The 20101-nt window shown below is 47.1% G+C and overlaps 1 protein-coding gene across 1 annotated transcript in view; it reads right to left on the bottom strand.

Annotated features, from left to right (window-relative positions):
- Window positions 1–19221, bottom strand: part of LOC309569056 (V-type proton ATPase catalytic subunit A-like) — a 40645-nt gene extending 21424 nt beyond the window's left edge. The window contains exons 1-8 of the mRNA XM_082274817.1: window positions 19130–19221; window positions 16004–16132; window positions 6529–6743; window positions 5088–5225; window positions 4745–4896; window positions 3858–4020; window positions 3668–3776; window positions 3166–3288 (exon numbers count right to left, since the gene is read on the bottom strand). Coding sequence (XP_082130943.1) covers window positions 3166–3288; window positions 3668–3776; window positions 3858–4020; window positions 4745–4896; window positions 5088–5225; window positions 6529–6743; window positions 16004–16132; window positions 19130–19211 — 1111 coding nt within the window. The 5' untranslated portion in view covers window positions 19212–19221. The remainder of the gene's footprint in view (window positions 1–3165; window positions 3289–3667; window positions 3777–3857; window positions 4021–4744; window positions 4897–5087; window positions 5226–6528; window positions 6744–16003; window positions 16133–19129) is intronic.
- Between the last annotated feature and the right edge of the window lie 880 nt (window positions 19222–20101).

Raw genomic sequence — 20101 nt, 5'->3', positions numbered from 1 at the left:
ATTCATCATACTGCCCCCAATTGTCTCCGAGATGCAACAAATGAAACCCTTCCATATCCATTATACTGTCCCCTACTGTCCCTGAGACTCAAAAAATAAGACCTTTTCATATTCATCATACTGCCCCCTACTGTCTCCGAGACCCAATAAATTAGACCCTTCCATATCCATCCTACTGTCTTTGAGATCAAACAAATGAGACCCTTCTATAGCCATCATACTGTCCTCGAGACCCAACAAATGAGACCCCTCCATATCCATCATACTGCCCTCTACTGTCCCTGAGACCCAGCAAATGAGACCCTTCTATTATCATCATACTGCCCCCTACTGTCCCTGAGACCCAACAAATGCAACCCTTTCATATCCATCATACTGCCCCCTGCTGTCCACGAGACCCAACAAATGAGACCCTTCCATATCCATCATACTGCCCTCTACTGTACATGAGACCTAACAAATTAGAACCTTCCATAGCCATCATACTGCTCCCTACTCTCCCCGAGATTCAACAAATGAGACCCTTTCATATCCATCATACTGTCCTCTACTGTCTCTGAGACCCAACAAATGAGACTCTTCCATATCCATCATACAGTCTTTAGAAAAACCGAGATTTCACCCTTTTGTAATGTTAGGATGTTGTGGACATTGTGTTCTTCTACTTACTGCTCCCCCAATAGAACTCCAATCTTCCCCAACTGCTGTCATCATAATGGTGGCGCTCAGCTGTGTGAGTGACACCTTATCTAATCTTTCTATTGTGGGAGAGGCAGAGGCACAAACTACTGGGGGGGGGGGGATCTCCCCATTGTGGGAGAGGCAGAGGCACAAACTACTGGGGGGAAATCTCCCCATTGTGGGAGGGGCAGAGACACAAATTACTGGGGGGAAATCTCCCCATTGTGGGAGGGGCAGAGACACAAATTACTGGGGGGAAATCTCCCCATTGTGGGAGGGGCAGAGATACAAACTACTGCAGAAAATCCCCCCATTGTGGGAGAGGCAGAGGCACATACTACTGGGGGGAAATCTCCCCATTGTGGGAGGGGCAGAGACACAAATTACTGGGGGGAAATCTCCCCATTGTGGGAGGGGCAGAGACACAAACTACTGGGGGGAAATCTCCCCATTGTCTGAGGGGCAGAGATACAAACTACTGCAGAAAATCCCCCCATTGTGGGAGAGGCAGAGGCACATACTACTGGGGGGAAATCTCCCCATTGTGGGAGGGGCAGAGACACAAACTACTGGGGGGAAATCTCCCCATTGTGGGAGGGGCAGAGACACAAACTACTGGGGGAAAATCTCCACATTGTGGGAGGGGCAGAGACACAAACTACTGGAGGGAAATCTCCCCATTGTGGGAGAGGCAGAGGCACATACTACTGGGGGGAAATCTCCACATTGTGGGAGGGGCAGAGACACATACTACTGGAGGGAAATCTCCACATTGTGGGAGGGGCAGAGACACATACTACTGGAGGGAAATCTCCAAATTGTGGGAGGGGCAGAGACACAAACTACTGGGGAGAAATCTCCCCATTGTGGGAGAGGCAGAGACACAAACTATTGGAGGGAAATCTCCCGATTGTGGGAGAGGCAGAGACACAAACTACTGGGGGGAAATCTCCACATTGTGGGAGGGGCAGAGACACATACTACTGGAGGGAAATCTCCAAATTGTGGGAGGGGCAGAAACACAAACTACTGGGGGGAAATCTCCACATTGTGGGAGGGGCAGAGACAAAAACTACTGGGGGGAAATCTCCACATTGTGGGAGGGGCAGAGACACAAACTACTGGAGGGAAATCTCCCCACTGTGGGAGAGGCAGAGGCACAAACTACTGGAGGGAAATCTCCACATTGTGGGAGGGGCAGAGACACAAACTACTGGGGGAAAATCTCTCCATTGTGGGAGGGGAAGAGACACAAACTACTGGAGGGAAATCTCCACATTGTGGGAGGGGCAGAGACACAAACTACTGGAGGGAAATCTCCCCACTGTGGGAGAGGCAGAGGCACAAACTACTGGGGGGAAATCTCCACATTGTGGGAGGGGCAGAGACACAAACTACTGGGGGGAAATCTCCACATTGTGGGAGGGGCAGAGACACAAACTACTGGAGGGAAATCTCCCCACTGTGGGAGAGGCAGAGACACAAACTACTGGGGGGAAATCTCCACATTGTGGGAGGGGCAGAGACACATACTACTGGGGGAAAATCTCTCCATTGTGGGAGGGGCAGAGACACAAACTACTGGGGGGAAATCTCCACATTGTGGGAGGGGCAGAGATACAAACTACTGGGGGAAAATCTCTCCATTGTGGGAGGGGAAGAGACACAAACTACTGGGGGAAAATCTCTCCATTGTGGGAGGGGCAGAGACACAAACTACTGGGGGGAAATCTCCACATTGTGGGAGGGGCAGAGACACAAACTACTGGGGGAAAATCTCTCCATTGTGGGAGGGGAAGAGACACAAACTACTGGAGGGAAATCTCCACATTGTGGGAGGGGCAGAGACACAAACTACTGGGGGGAAATCTCCACATTGTGGGAGGGGCAGAGACACAAACTACTGGGGGGAAATCTCTCCATTGTGGGAGGGGCAGAGACACAAACTACTGGGGGGAAATCTCCACATTGTGGGAGGGGCAGAGACACAAACTACTGGGGGAAAATCTCTCCATTGTGGGAGGGGCAGAGACACAAACTACTGGGGGGAAATCTCCACATTGTGGGAGGGGCAGAGACACAAACTACTGGGGGGAAATCTCTCCATTGTGGGAGGGGCAGAGACACAAACTACTGGGGGGAAATCTCCACATTGTGGGAGGGGCAGAGACACAAACTACTGGGGGGAAATCTCTCCATTGTGGGAGGGGCAGAGACACAAACTACTGGGGGGGGGGGGGGGGGAATCTCCCCATTGTGGGAGAGGCAGAGGCACAAACTACTGGGGGGGGGGAATCTCCCCATTGTGGGAGGGGCAGAGACACAAACTACTGGGGGAAATCTCCACATTGTGAGAGGGGCAGAGACACAAACTACTGGGGGGAAATCTTCCCATTGGGAGAGGTGGAAACTATTGTAGTCATTTTCCTTCACTATTGAAGAGATAGAAAACCCATGGAATTGAAATAGATAAATAATTCTTACCAGCTGGCATTTCTGCCAAACGACCAGAGATTTCTCTCAGCGCCTCGGCCCATCGTGAAGTGGAGTCCGCCATCATACTGACGTTGTAACCCATATCTCGGAAATATTCAGACAAGGTAATTCCTTTTTGAGAAGAGAACATTCTTCAGTCTCATTGAATAGATTTAGGGTTAGGGTTCAGGCTGAGACGGGGAGAGGAGGACATTGCCTCAATGTTGTAGTCATTTATTATCATCAGTCCATCTAGCTGGCTCATTGCACAAGGCTTAGGTAACAATGAGTATGACACCAGACACTACATATTGTTTGATTAGGGCAAAAAGTAGACTCATGTTTAGGAATGGTAAACGGTGTAGCTGTTGAAGACTAGAGGGGCATCAATACAGCGACTACTACAACACACATTTATCTAAGAAGATACAGAGTAGACCAATGGAATGTATATTTACTATAGACTTCATGTACATACAGTACATACCGTATATAACAGAAATGGGCTCACCTGTGTAGATTGAGGCCTCTCTAGCTGCCACCGGCATGTTAGATGTGTTTGCCACCAGAGTTGTTCTTTTCATGATTGTCTCAGTTTTCCCATTCACCTCCATGGTAAGCTGATAATGAATGAATTCTTGGGATGAGTACACATTATCAGTCAAGGGGATTTATGGTACGTTGTCTGAGAAATGTCTTACCTCTGGGAAGTCTCTTAGCACCTCCGACATCTCGTTACCTCTCTCTCCACAGCCCACGTATACAATGATATCACTATTGGAGAACTTGGATAAAGCCTGAGAGATCACGGTCTTCCCACAGCCGAAGGCACCAGGGATTGCTGTGGTTCCACCTTGGACACATCTAAGAAAGAAAACATGGACATCCGTTGAGACACATAATCTCTCCATCAGTCTGGAAGGTCTAAAGTTTGGGTTTTTCTGATGTGGTGCATCTATTATGGTTGCCATAGTGTTTTATACAGATCTATATATATCAGTCCCTACTGTGTTGGAAGTTTCTATGGAGCTTTACATACAGTATTAGCCACGATCTATGTACATGTTATGTCCTCTTTTCAAATAAAATTACATGCTTTTCTTATATACTGCTCATATCATACTTTTTTCGTTGGATGCTTCAATATGGAAAGGCCAGTAAAGTCCCATCTAGGGGGTTCCTTTTCCAATTTTTTGGAAGGCCAATCATTGAGCAGTGTCTGTTGGAGGATTGGCTTGCTGAGATGGAGTTCTACAAAGGCTGGATCCCCAGCTGTATGGAGCTTTACACTCTCAGGCTGATTGTCCATGAAACCATCAATGGTGGGAATTATATCAAACCTCCCATATCTGTCGTATTTCTGCCAGAAAAGGGAGTTTCTAGACAGCTGATCTGTCTGGACATGAACCCAGCCTTATCCTTTGTCTCATGTAAGTTCTATGCTCTCAGAATCAGATCCAAACCTGCCCTTGCAAATTTACAAATGAAGAACAAGTCTGCATCTGATTGGAGGCTTTGAGGGTTTGTGGACCTATGGCCAATAAGAAATGAGGCTAAGTAAGCCTTGAAATCCAGGAGATGACATTACGGGAAAAGGGCGTCCAAGACTCTCTGTCCGGTCAGCAGTGGGTAGTTGGCTGGAAGCTTCTCAGCGGTTGGTCGAATCTGCCGCACTGGCCACACCTGTACCATGGTTAGCTTTTCTTTGATGCCTTCGAAGTCCAATTCTAGAACCACATCCTAGAGAAGACAAAGTAATACTCTGAATGTAAAAGACTCAATGAAACTTCCTGCTTTAAAATATGGATGAAATTGTCCTCTGACCTCCAATGTTGAGGATGCCCATGTGCAAGGACTTGGCATAGCTAAGGGCTAAGCCTAAACTAGAGGTAGAGGAGAGTATAAAGTAAATACTTTCCACAGCAACTTACTGAAATATCATAGTTCCCAGGGGGAGCGACGTAGGTGACAGTTCCACGGCTTCGGGGGGGCACCATGATTCTGTGTTGGATGAGGGAATTCTCTGTGACACTCCCGTAGATATCCCCTCCAGTCAAATGACTACCTGCCTGGTGAAGAAGAAGAATTGTCATGTCTTATTTACTCCCATCTGTTCATTCCTCAAACATTAACAGACTTAAGTTTGATCCTCACCCGTCTACGTGATTTCCAGGTGTTCCCAGGGTCCTAAGAGACAGCCCTGGCCAGCAATCTATGGAGAACTAAGAGACAGCCCTGGCCAGCAATCTATGGAGAACTAAGAGACAGCCCTGGCCAGCAATCTATGGAGAACTAAGAGACAGCCCTGGCCAGAAATCTATGGAGAACTAAGAGATAGCCCTGACAAGCAATCTATGGAGAACTAGCAGACAGCCCTGGCCAGCAATCTATGGAGAACTAAGAGACAGCCCTGGCCAGCTATCTATGGAGAACTAAGAGACAGCCCTGTCCAGCAATCTATGGAGCACCTACCCCCTCTAAACCCACTCCTCACAGACACTTACCCCCTTTACAACCACTCCTGACAGTTACTTGCCCCCATTACACCCACTACTAACAGACACTTACCCCCATTACACTTACTTCTGAAAGACACTTACACCCACCCCTGACAGACACCCCATTACACCCACTCCTGGTAGACACATAAGCCCCACTCACTCCTGAGTAACCTTCATCCAAGGCCACCCACTCTTTGTACTTACCCCATTACATCCACTCTTTGTACTTACACCCATTACACCCACTCTTTGTACTTACCCTATTACACCCCCTCTTTGTACCTATCCCCATTACACCCAGTCTTTGTACTTACCCCATTACACCCCCTCTTTGTACTTACCCTATTACACCCCCTCTTTGTACCTATCCCCATTACACCCAGTCTTTGTACTTATCCCCATTACACCCAGTCTTTGTACTTACCCTATTACAACCCCTCTTTGTACTTATCTCCATTACACCCGGTCTTTGTGCTTACCCCATTACACCTAGTCTTTGTACTTACCCCCATTACACCCACTCTTTGTACTTACCCCCATTACATCCACTTTTTTTTTACTTACCCCCATTACATCCCCTCTTTGTACTTACCCCCATTACACCCCCTCTTTGTACTTATCCCCATTACACCCAGTCTTTGTACTTACCCCATCACATCCCCTCTTTGGACTTATCCCCATTACACCCCCTCTTTGTACTTACCCCCATTAAACCCCCTCTTTGTACTTACCCCCATTACACCCCCTCTTTGTACTTACCCCCATTACACCCCCTCTTTGTACTTATCCCCATTACTCCCCCTCTTTGTAATTACCCTCATTAAACCCCATCTTTGTACTTATCCCCATTACACCCCCTCTTTGTACTTACCCTGATGTTTTTGTCTGGAATAAACTCCCACTTAATATCTCTGGACAAAGCGGTCACATTAATACCACGAGGGATGTAAATACTTTTTGTCAGGTCTGAAATGTCTTTTAAAGGACGTTGGATCCCATCAAAGATGTTTCCCATAATGCCCGGGCCCAACTCTACCGAGAGGGGCTTCCCAGTCCGCAGCACCGGATCTCCCACCGACACGCCAGCTGGGGGCATTCCACTAAGGAAAGAGAAACATCCATACAATGCCCACTTCTGTGCACGGATCAATTCTGTCCACTAACTGATCCTTCTATCCTATGTATTACTCTACATTACTATGGGTTACTATCTATTACTATGTATTACTCTACATTACTATGTGTTACTATCTATTACTATGTATTACTCTACATTACTAGGTGTTACTATCTATTACTATGTATTACTCTACATTACTACGTGTTACTATCTATTACTATGTATTACTGTACATTACTATGTGTTACTATCTATTACTATGTATTACTCTACATTACTATGTGTTATTATGTATTACTACAGTGCCTTGAAAAAGTATTCATACCCCTTCAAATTTCCCGCATGTTGTTATGTTACAGCTAAAAACATAAATGTATTTTATTGGGATTTTATGTGATAGACCGACACAAAGTGGCCATAATTGTGAAGTGGAAGGAAAATGATAAATGATACAAATAAATCTGTGAAAAGTGTGGTTGCATTTGTATTCACCCCCCTTTACTCTGATACCCCTAACTAAAATATAATGGAACCAATTGCCTTCAGAAGTCACCAAATTAGTAAATAGAGTCCCCCTGTGTGTCATTTAATCTCAGTATAAATAGAACTGTTCTGTGAAGCCCTCAGAGGTTTGTTAGAGAATCTTAGTGAACAAACAGCATCATGAAGGCCAAGAAACACACCAGACAGGTCCGGGATAAAGTTGTAGAGAAGGTGAAAGCAGGGTTAGGTTATAAAAAAATCTCCCAAGCTTTGACCATCTCACGGAGCGCTGTTCAATCCATCATGGGAAAATGGAAAGAGTATGGCACAACTGCAACCCTACCAAGACATGGCCATCCACCTAAACTGACCGGCCGGGCCCCTACCAAGACATGGCCGTCCACCTAAACTGACCGGCCGGGCCCCTACCAAGACATGGCCGTCCACCTAAACTGACCGGCCTGGCAAGGAGAGCATTCATCAGAGAAGCAGCCAAGAGGCCCATGGGAACTCTGGAGGAGCTGCAGAGATCCACAGCTCAGGTGGGAGAATCTGTCCACAGGACAACTATTAGTCGTGCGCTCCACAAATCTGCCCTTTATGGAAGAGTGAGAAGAAGAAAGCCATTGGTGGAAGAAAGCCATAAGAAGTCCTGTTTGCAGTTTGGGAGAAACCATGTGGGGGACTGTGGGAGATTAGCTCGGTGGCGGGTATGGATGACCCCTTTGGGGGTTGCGTTTACACAGGGAGATAGCCGAGAAGTGGTTGCAAACAACAGTTTGGTTTATTCTTGCAATTTACTTCACACAAGTGCAAGCGTCAAAAACAGCAAAATAAATATAAAACACAAAATAAATCCTTGCCACTGTGGGCGGCTACCTTCTCACACACAGAAACCTATCTAATGAAGTCTGTCCCCAACCTACTGTTGGGCAGACTTGCTGATCCTACAGCAGACTCTCAATAGTCCATGTTTTATCTCTTCACACAACAAATGTCCATTGAACATGTCCCTTTTCCTCTTTTACATTGAACATGTCCCTTTGCTTGTCTCTTCACATAGCACACAGTTCATTTATTTCTTCCACATAGAAATAGTTCATTTTCTTTACCTTGAGAAATCTTCACACTTTTATACCCTCCTCAGCGCACATCGCTCCAGGAGGTCTTCTACCATGCTCACACAGCTTGTCGGGAGGCACACATCTGACTGTCCTCCTCTACCCACACGGCGTCAGGAGGCAGCAGTCCTTCTCCCATGCCCACATGGCGTCGGGAGGCACACATCTGACTGTCCTCCTCTCCACAGCGTCAGGAGGCAGCAATCAATAGGACTTCCTTTGGACAAATTATAGAGGCCTTAACTTCCTCATTCCGAACAGCTGAAGGCCTTTCAACTTCCTTAAGCTGTCCTGGCTACCTTTTCAGCCGACACCCTATAGTAATTGGTGAACTTTCCAAACCAGGTGGAAATGTATCTCCTGTCTGTGACTACATCCACAGATTTACCTGACTTCCTGTCACATACCCCCCCCTCTTGTTTCAACCCTAGGGTTGGGACACAGATTTCCAGACACGCATGTGTCAGGCACTTCTCTTGACTCTCACTGATAAGCCTCCTAGTATCCTCAAGCTTCAGGATGAAACTGTTTCTGTCAGCTTCATTGACAGATTTCTCATAAATGTCAGACAGCTTGTCCCTCATAACCGTCTGTCCTATCCGCCATGGAGGACCGTGATCCATAGGCAACTCAATTGCGCTAGTCTTAAAGTCTTCAACATTCTTAAGCTTAGCTTGCTCTAAGATTCTGTGCAGAGGGCCTTCCATTTGCGACAACAGGCGGTCACACATTTCTTCAAAGTGACCCCTGTTTCCTTTTCCAGAGACATCATCAACTCTCCTTCCACCAACATATGGGTCAAAGGCAACAACACAGTCTATTACAGGTTTCTTCAATGCACTCTCTGCTATTGCATTACTTTTCCCTTGTAGCTCCTTTTCTTTATCTGAACTCCACATGGAATGTATCTCAAGCTCCCGATCAAACTTCTGCCACCTGTCTTTCACCAGTTCCATTTTGGAAATATTCCCTGAAAGGCACTTATTCATTTGCTTCACGTTTTCACCAACAGCCTTAGTTTTCTCCACTAGGTGGTGTTTGCTTTTTTCTCCAAGTTTTATATCACTTGCCTTAGTTTTCTCCACTAGGTGGTGTTTAATCCAGAGGGGTGATTCAAACAACATGTCATCAAATTTCTGATGCTCACTCAGGACAGACCCCAAAACACTGATCCTTTTATAAACTGCATCAGGCACACTATCCCCTCTCTTGGACAGATCCTCTGTTGCCTGTAATTCCTCTTCAAGTTCCTGCAACGGAATCTTCATCTCTTCTACTTGCTGTTCTAAGGCTCGCTTAGACTTTTCTAGCTCCTGAACGCTTTTCACAACATCATCCTTGGAGCTGACCAAATCTTCAATTTTTGTACACAGCTGTTTGTTAACTCTTTCTAGTTCAACCTTACACTCTAGAGCTTCCTCCAAGGAGCGAGCCAAGAACAGGGCTTTGCTCTCTTTATCACGCGCCTCTGCTTCTGCACGGTCGCGTTCTTCTGCATATTTTGCAGACACAGTCTTCTCCTCACTAAGCATCTGATTAAACTTCTTTTTCACATTTTCAACATTCTCTAATGAGCCAACGCTTTCTTCCATGCGTTTTTTCATATCCGCTATCTGAGCTTGCAATGTTGCGACTTGCTCTGATAGGTTTTTCTTGGCTTCCTCCTCCTCTTTTAATTGTTCCAGGATGCCATTTTTCTCAACTTCCATTTGTTTTAGTTTTGTGCTAAAACTCAGCCTTTGACACCTCTCTTCCTGTAAGAGTTCCGGCGTGTCTTGCAGCTGCTATTCCAAGATAGAGAAATCTTTTGCAATTTCTCTAGATTTGCTGTCTGCTTGAGAAAACTGATTTGTGACATTGTCCAACTCAGCCTGCAGTCGGTTTGCCTTCTCTGACAGCTTAGCAAACAATCGGTCAACTTCTGACACCTTGACTTGCGATTCCTGCAGCTGTGCCTCTACTTTTTTTCTCTTGTGTTCAGAATCTCCTTTTTCCTGCATAAGAGCCTTCACCTCATTGGCTAGTTTCTGGGAATGAGACTGTAATTCTGCCACACAGGCTTCTTTCTCCTTTAGCTGCTGCTGGACACGTTGGGCTTCATCTTTCCAACTTTCACAGTCCATACGCAATTCATCTACCACATTGCTCAAAGTGGTGAGCTCATACACAGTACTCAGTAATTTAGTCTCTCTCTCACTTTTCTCCTTGTCGCTGAGAGACAATGTAGTTTTCAGAGAGACATTCTGTTCCTGCGCCCCCTGCAGGTCTATTTTTGTAGCTTCCAAAGACTGAAGACTTTTTTTCAGCTGATTACGCAACTCCAACATATCACACATACTTTGCTTCTGCAAAGTCTGAATTTCACTTTCCTTTTCCATGAGGATAGTATCTTTCTCCATTATAGTCTCCATTATAGTCTACACGTTTTTGTAACTCGGAAAAAAGAAGAGCAGTGGATTCTTCCCACTGGAACACCTGAGCCTGCAAGTTTCTATGCTCCATCCTAAGCAACTCCAGGGCTTGTTCCTTTTCTTCCATTTTCCGTTGCAAGGCATCCAGCTCAGCCCTGCACACATACTCGGTTTCCTCCAAACCGATGACCTCCATTGGCTGCTGGCGTCTCTGTTTCCAGCCTGCCATGCTCTCTTGTTGAGCCTTTTGTTGAGCTGCAAAGCTCCGCTGAAAATCCGCATTTGCCTCAGTGTTGCTAGGGACAACAACCTTCCTCTTTAGTAGACTCTCTTTCGGCATGGATGGGGCTCGTTCAGACGGTAACATCCCCTCCATCCATAGAATCCGGTCTCTCATTACAGCTAGCTTTGCATCTTTCAGGCGCTTTGATCGCCCCATCTTCAATAACTCCACAATAAATTTTTCACAGTCCAGTAAAAAATTTTGAGACCACTGTCTCTTTAAAACTAGTAGTTTTTCTCTCTCTTGCAGGATCTCCTTTCCTGCAGACACAGTTTGTGCATCTCATGCACCAGACAAAGTTCATCGAAAAATTTTTGAGACCACTGTCTCTTTAAAACAAGTAGTTTTTTCTCTCTTTCAGGATCTTCTCTCCTGCAAACATAGATTGTGCAATCTCATGCACCAGACAAAGTTCATGAAACATATGCACTTCTTTGCAGGGATCTCTTCTTCTGCCCGCATCCTCCACCATATGTGGGAGATTAGCTCGGTGGCAGGTATGGATGACCCCTTTGGGGGTTGCGTTTACACAGGGAGATAGCCAAGAAGTGGTTGCAAACAACAGTTTGGTTTATTCTTGCAATTTACTTCACACAAGTGCAAGCGTCAAAAACAGCAAAATAAAAATAAAACACAAAATAAATCCTTGCCACTGTGGGCGGCTACCTTCTCACACACAGGAACCTATCTAATGAAGTCTGTCCCCAACCTACTGTTGGGCAGACTTGCTGATCCTACAGCAGACTCTCAATAGTCCATGTTTTATCTCTTCACACAACAAATGTCCATTGAACATGTCCCTTTTCCTCTTTTACATTGAACATGTCCCTTTGCTTGTCTCTTCACATAGCACACAGTTCATTTATTTCTTCCACATAAAAATAGTTCATTTTCTTTACCTTGAGAAATCTTCACACTTTTATACCCTCCTCAGCGCACATCGCTCCAGGAGGTCTTCTACCATGCTCACACAGCTTGTCGGGAGGCACACATCTGACTGTCCTCCTCTACCCACACGGCGTCAGGAGGCAGCAGTCCTTCTCCCATGCCCACACGGCATCGGGAGGCACACATCTGACTGTCCTCCTCTCCACAGCGTCAGGAGGCAGCAATCAATAGGACTTCCTTTGGACAAATTATAGAGGCCTTAACTTCCTCATTCCGAACCGCTGAAGGTCTTTCAACTTCCTTAAGCCGTCCTGGCTACCTTTTCAGCCGACACCCTATAGTAATTGGTGAACTTTCCAAACCAGGTGGAAATGTATCTCCTGTCTGTGACTACATCCACAGATTTACCTGACTTCCTGTCAGAGGGACACAGCAAACATGTGGAAGAAGGTGCTCTGCTCAGAGGAGACCAAAATTCAACTTTTTGGCCTAAAAGCAAAACGCTATGTGTGGGGGAAAACTAACACTGCACATCACCCTGAACTCACCACTGTGAAACATGGTGGTGGCAGCATCATGGTGTGGGGATGCTTTTCTTCAGGAGGGACAGGGAAGCTGGTCAGAGTTGATGGGAAGATGGACGCAGCCAAATACAGGGCAATCTTAGAAGAAAAGACTTGAGACTGGGGCAGAGGTTCACCTTCCAGCAGGACAAGGAACTGAAACATACAACCAGAGCTACAATGGAATGGTTTACATCAAAGCATATTCATGTGTCCCCTGACCTATATATACCCTCTTCTACTTCCTGCTAGCGCCTGAGTATAGGTTTTGCTTCCTGTTTGTCTGCTGTGTATGTTCTGCTCTTGTTGCTGACCTTGGCTTACCTTGACCTCTCTTTGGATCACCCCCTTGGACTGTACCCACTCTGGCTATTGATCTCGACTCGCTCTTGACCTCTCTTTGGATTTCCACCTTTGGACTGTACCGGCTCTGGCTAACGAACTTGGCTTGCTCCTGACTACTCTTCTGGACTTCGCTCCCTTGGGGTCTGGCTCCCGACCTACTCCAAACCATGAGTCTTTTTCCTATTAGTAGTTCCCTAGGTTTGCTGGTTGCACTTTCATTTGTGGTCCCGATATTTCGGCTGCAGGATCCTATCCGCTCCTCCACCTGCTACTGGGATAACAAGACTACTGGTCAGGAAACCGGAGGAGCAGTTGGGGTCTCTGGCAAGCCTCACAGTATACTCAGGCCAGATGGACCTCAACCAATTGGAGCAGGCAGTCACACATTAGGGACAACTTCTGGGTGTGCAGGCTAACCAAGTAAAGTCATTGGAGGAGAAATTAGAGACCATCGCGACTATACTGTCCTCAGTGTCTATCGTGCATGGTCCCAGTCCTGCTGCTCCCTTTGATCAAGGGGCTGTACCTAGGGAGCCTGTTACCATGGGTAACTCAGCGGCCCCCCAGGCTCCTAAAATACCTCTTTCTGAAAAGTATGATGGGAACCCTTCAGATTGTAGGGGTTTCCTCAACCATTGCCGACTGCATTTTAGGAATCAGCCCTCGGTTTTGCCTCTGCTCAGGCTAAAGTGACATTCCTAATTTCCTTACTTAAGAGTAGAGCTTTGTCCTGGCTGTCTCCTCTTCTGGAAAAAGAGTCCCTCATACTATATGATTACTCCACCTTTATTAAGACTTTTGAATGCATTTTTGACGCTTCTGGCAGGGTGTCGGGGGCGGAGTCTGGGATCCTGGACTTACGTCAGGGTAAACATGCGGTAACTTCCTATGCTATAGAATTCCGCACATTAGCAGCAGAGACCTCCTGGGGTTATAACGACCTTAAAGCTTCCTTTCCCAGGGATCTAGCTGAACGTATTAAAGAAGAATTGACCTACTGTGAGGTCCCTGGAGGATTTTATTCATCTTTTTATTCAGGTAGAAGCTCGCTTCTCTGAACGTCAAGCAGAAAAGGAGCGCTATAGACAGTATAATCCTCACAGTGTGGATCCCCAACCTCCTCCAGGACTGGGGATGGTCACATTGGGGTGATATATGTACAGAGTGACACCCCTGGATGGTCACATTGGGGTGATATATGTACAGAGTGACACCCTTAGATGGTCACATTGGGGTGATATATGTATAGAGTGACACCCCTGGATGGTCACATTGGGGTGATATATGTACAGAGTGACACCCTTAGATGGTCACATTGGGGTGATATATATACAGAGTGACACCCCTGGATGGTCACATTGGGGTGATATATATACAGAGTGACACCCCCTGGATGGTCACATTGGGGTGATATATATACAGAGTGACACCCCCTGGATGGTCACATTGGGGTGATATATGTACAGAGTGACACCCTGGATGGTCACATTGGGGTGATATATGTACAGAGTGACACCCCTGGATGGTCACATTGGGGTGATATATGTACAGAGTGACACCCCTGGATGGTCACATTGGGGTGATATATGTACAGAGTGACACGCCCTGGATGGTCACATTGGGGTGATATATGTACAGAGTGACACCCCTGGATGGTCACATTGGGGTGATATATGTACAGAGTGACACCCTTAGATGGTCACATTGGGGTGATATATGTACAGAGTGACACGCCCTGGATGGTCACATTGGGGTGATATATGTACAGAGTGACACCCCTGGATGGTCACATTGGGGTGATATATGTACAGAGTGACACCCTTAGATGGTCACATTGGGGTGATATATATACAGAGTGACACCCCTGGATGGTCACATTGGGGTGATATATATACAGAGTGACACCCCCTGGATGGTCACATTGGGGTGATATATATACAGAGTGACACCCCCTGGATGGTCACATTGGGGTGATATATGTACAGAGTGACACCCCTGGATGGTCACATTGGGGTGATATATGTACAGAGTGACACCCCTGGATGGTCACATTGGGGTGATATATGTACAGAGTGACACCCTTAGATGGTCACATTGGGGTGATATATGTACAGAGTGACACGCCCTGGATGGTCACATTGGGGTGATATATGTACAGAGTGACACCCCTGGATGGTCACATTGGGGTGATATATGTACAGAGTGACACCACTGGATGGTCACATTGGGGTGATATATGTACAGAGTGACACGCCCTGGATGGTCACATTGGGGTGATATATGTACAGAGTGACACCCCTGGATGGTCACATTGGGGTGATATATGTACAGAGTGACACCCTTAGATGGTCACATTGGGGTGATATATGTACAGAGTGACACGCCCTGGATGGTCACATTGGGGTGATATATGTACAGAGTGACACCCCTGGATGGTCACATTGGGGTGATATATGTACAGAGTGACACGCCCTGGATGGTCACATTGGGGTGATATATGTACAGAGTGACACCCCTGGATGGTCACATTGGGGTGATATATGTACAGAGTGACACCCCTGGATGGTCACATTGGGGTGATATATGTACAGAGTGACACCCCTGGATGGTCACATTGGGGTGATATATGTACAGAGTGACACCCTTAGATGGTCACATTGGGGTGATATATGTACAGAGTGACACCCCCTGGATGGTCACATTAGGGTGATATATGTACAGAGTGACACCCCTGGATGGTCACATTGGGGTGATATATGTACAGAGTGACACCCTTAGATGGTCACATTGGGGTGATATATGTACAGAGTGACACCCCTGGATGGTCACATTGGGGTGATATATATACAGAGTGACACCCCCTGGATGGTCACATTAGGGTGATATATGTACAGAGTGACACCCCTGGATGGTCACATTGGGGTGATATATGTACAGAGTGACACCCCTGGATGGTCACATTGGGGTGATATATATACAGAGTGACACCCCCTGGATGGTCACATTGGGGTGATATATGTACAGAGTGACACCCCTGGATGGTCACATTGGGGTGATATATGTACAGAGTGACACCCCTGGATGGTCACATTGGGGTGATGTATGTACCCCTGAATATTGGGTAAAGGATACAGGTCTCTTCATATACTTGAATGGTGGCCAAGTCTCCCTCAAGCCGAATAATCTCACCCACAAGTTCTGAATGACCGACTCGCACCAACTCGTACATGGCGGCCCCGGACATCTGTGCTGCGGTGACCACTGGAAGAAAAGGACAGAATATTTCAGGGACGGATCCCACCTGTCCTCAGAATGTAGCAGCCAGTCCCACCTGTCCTCAGAATTTGGCACCCAGTCCCACCTGTCCTCAGAATTTAGCGCCCAGTCCCACCTGTCCTCAGAATGTAGCACCCAGTCCCACCTGTCCTCAGAATGTAGCACCCAGTCCCACCTGTCCTCAGAATATAGCACCCAGTCCCACCTGTCCTCAGAATGTAGCACCCAGTCCCACCTGTCCTCAGAATTTAGCACCCAGTCACACCTGTCCTCAGAATATAGCACCCAGTCCCACCTGTCCTCAGAATGTAGCACCCAGTCCCACCTGTCCTCAGAATGTAGCACCCAGTCCCACCTGTCCTCAGAATATAGCACCCAGTCCCACCTGTCCTCAGAATATAGCACCCAGTCCCACCTGTCCTCAGAATATAGCAGCCAGTCCCACCTGTCCTCAGTATTTAGCGCCCAGTCCCACCTGTCCTCAGAATGTAGCACCCAGTCCCACCTGTCCTCAGAATATAGCAGCCAGTCCCACCTGTCCTCAGAATATAGCAGCCAGTCCCACCTGTCCTCAGAATGTAGCACCCAGTCCCACCTGTCCTCAGAATATAGCAGCCAGTCCCACCTGTCCTCAGTATTTAGCGCCCAGTCCCACCTGTCCTCAGAATGTAGCAGCCAGTCCCACCTGTCCTCAGAATATAGCAGCCAGTCCCACCTGTCCTCAGAATGTAGCAGCCAGTCCCACCTGTCCTCAGAATGTAGCAGCCAGTCCCACCTGTCCTCAGAATTTAGCGCCCAGTCCCACCTGTCCTCAGAATTTAGCGCCCAGTCCCACCTGTCCTCAGAATTTAGCGCCCAGTCCCACCTGTCCTCAGAATATAGCACCCAGTCACACCTGTCCTCAGAATGTAGCACCCAGTCCCACCTGTCCTCAGAATGTAGCACCCAGTCCCACCTGTCCTCAGAATATAGCACCCAGTCCCACCTGTCCTCAGAATGTAGCACCCAGTCCCACCTGTCCTCAGAATGTAGCACCCAGTCCCACCTGTCCTCAGAATATAGCACCCAGTCCCACCTGTCCTCAGAATGTAGCACCCAGTCCCACCTGTCCTCAGAATTTAGCGCCCAGTCCCACCTGTCCTCAGAATTTAGCGCCCAGTCCCACCTGTCCTCAGAATATAGCACCCAGTCCCACCTGTCCTCAGAATATAGCACTCAGTCCCACCTGTCCTCAGAATGTAGCACCCAGTCCCACCTGTCCTCAGTATTTAGCACTCAGTCCCACCTGTCCTCAGAATGTAGCACCCAGTCCCACCTGTCCTCAGAATGTAGCACCCAGTCCCACCTGTCCTCAGAATATAGCACCCAGTCCCACCTGTCCTCAGAATGTAGCACCCAGTCCCACCTGTCCTCAGAATTTAGCGCCCAGTCCCACCTGTCCTCAGAATTTAGCGCCCAGTCCCACCTGTCCTCAGAATATAGCACCCAGTCCCACCTGTCCTCAGAATATAGCACTCAGTCCCACCTGTCCTCAGAATGTAGCACCCAGTCCCACCTGTCCTCAGTATTTAGCACTCAGTCCCACCTGTCCTCAGAATGTAGCACCCAGTCCCACCTGTCCTCAGAATGTAGCACCCAGTCCCACCTGTCCTCAGAATATAGCACCCAGTCCCACCTGTCCTCAGAATATAGCACCCAGTCCCACCTGTCCTCAGAATGTAGCACCCAGTCCCACCTGTCCTCAGAATATAGCACCCAGTCCCACCTGTCCTCAGAATATAGCACCCAGTCCCACCTGTCCTCAGAATGTAGCACCCAGTCCCACCTGTCCTCAGTATTTAGCGCCCAGTCCCACCTGTCCTCAGAATGTAGCACCCAGTCCCACCTGTCCTCAGAATGTAGCACCCAGTCCCACCTGTCCTCAGTATTTAGCGCCCAGTCCCACCTGTCCTCAGAATGTAGCACCCAGTCCCACCTGTCCTCAGAATGTAGCACCCAGTCCCACCTGTCCTCAGAATATAGCACCCAGTCCCACCTGTCCTCAGAATATAGCACTCAGTCCCACCTGTCCTCAGAATGTAGCACCCAGTCCCACCTGTCCTCAGAATTTAGCACCCAGTCCCACCTGTCCTCAGAATTTAGCACCCAGTCCCACCTGTCCTCAGAATTTAGCACCCAGTCCCACCTGTCCTCAGAATTTAGCACCCAGTCCCACCTGTCCTCAGAATTACACCTCACCTGGAGCACCGAATCTGCCTCTCTGTTTTCCCCAATTCTGATGGATACATCGGACCATAAGCAAGACAACCTGAATGGTACGGCCTGTGCAATGATCTGTGCAATGTCATCTTCACATCTTAGTGCTGCTGATCTCCTGCAGCCTCTTTCACTCACTTCCTGTCTACATTACCCCCCCCCCCATCATTTCTCTGCCCAGCGATGGGGCACTTCCTGTCTACATCCCCCCCCCCATCATTTCTCTGCCCGGCGATGGGGCACTTCCTGTCTACATCCCCCCCCCCATAATTTCTCTGCCCAGCGATGGGGCACTTCCTGTCTACATCCCCCCCCCCATAATTTCTCTGCCCAGCGATGGGGCACTTCCTGTCTACATAACCCCCCCCCCCCCCACCCCCATCATTTCTCTGCCCAGCGATGGGGCACTTCCTGTCTACATCCCCCCCCCCATAATTTCTCTGCCCAGCGATGGGGCACTTCCTGTCTACATAACCCCCCCCCCCCACCCCCATCATTTCTCTGCCCAGCGATGGGGCACTTCCTGTCTACATTCCCCCCCCCCCCCCCATCATTTCTCTGCCCAGCGATGGGGCACTTCCTGTAACCCCCTGCTGTATTCTCCTCCCTCCTGCACCCAGATCCCTCTGCTATCATGGGAAGTATGATGGCACCCTGACATACAATATCAGATCTTCTCTCTGATTGGTCGGTTCAGCCTCACTAATTGGATGCTGTAATGAATACCTGGTCCAGACACACCATGGACAAATCCCAGCATGGTCTCCTCATCCTCATCGCTGATTCTTGGCAGTTTTGAAAAGTCCATCCTTGTCCACCCTACAGACATAGGAGAGTGTAATTACCATCACAGTCATTATATAATATATTCTACAGACATAGAGTGTAATTACCATCACAGTCATATATATAATATATTCTACAGACATAGGAGAGTGTAATTACCATCACAGTCATTATATAATATATTCTACAGACATAGGAGAGTGTAATTACCATCACAGTCATTATATAATATATTCTACAGACATAGAGTGTAATTACCATCACAGTCATTATATATAATATATTCTACAGATATAGGAGAGTGTAATTACCATCACAGTCATCTACATAATATATTCTACAGACATAGGAAGGTGTAATTACCATCACAGTCATATATATAATATATTCTACAGACCTAGGAGAGTGTAATTACCATCACAGTCATCTATATAATATATTCTACAGACATAGGAAGGTGTAATTACCATCACAGTCATATATATAATATATTCTACAGACATAGGAGAGTGTAATTACCATCACAGTCATATATATAATATATTCTACAGACATAGGAGAGTGTAATTACCATCACAGTCATATATATAATATATTCTACAGACATAGGAGAGTGTAATTACCATCACAGTCATATATATAATATATTCTACAGACATAGAAGAGTGTAATTACCATCACAGTCATATATATAATATATTCTACAGACATAGGAGAGTGTAATTACCATCACAGTCATTGTATATAATATATTCTACAGACATAGAAGAGTGTAATTACCATCACAGTCATATATATAATATATTCTACAGACCTAGGAGAGTGTAATTACCATCACAGTCATTATATAATATATTCTACAGACATAGGAGAGTGTAATTACCATCACAGTCATTATATAATATATTCTAC

The sequence above is a fragment of the Pelophylax lessonae genome (assembly GCF_965119305.1).
Source record: "Pelophylax lessonae genome assembly, chromosome: 13".
Classification (NCBI taxonomy): domain Eukaryota; kingdom Metazoa; phylum Chordata; class Amphibia; order Anura; family Ranidae; genus Pelophylax; species Pelophylax lessonae.
Note: the sequence above shows the minus strand (reverse complement) of the source record. Positions and strands in the feature narration are given on the sequence as shown.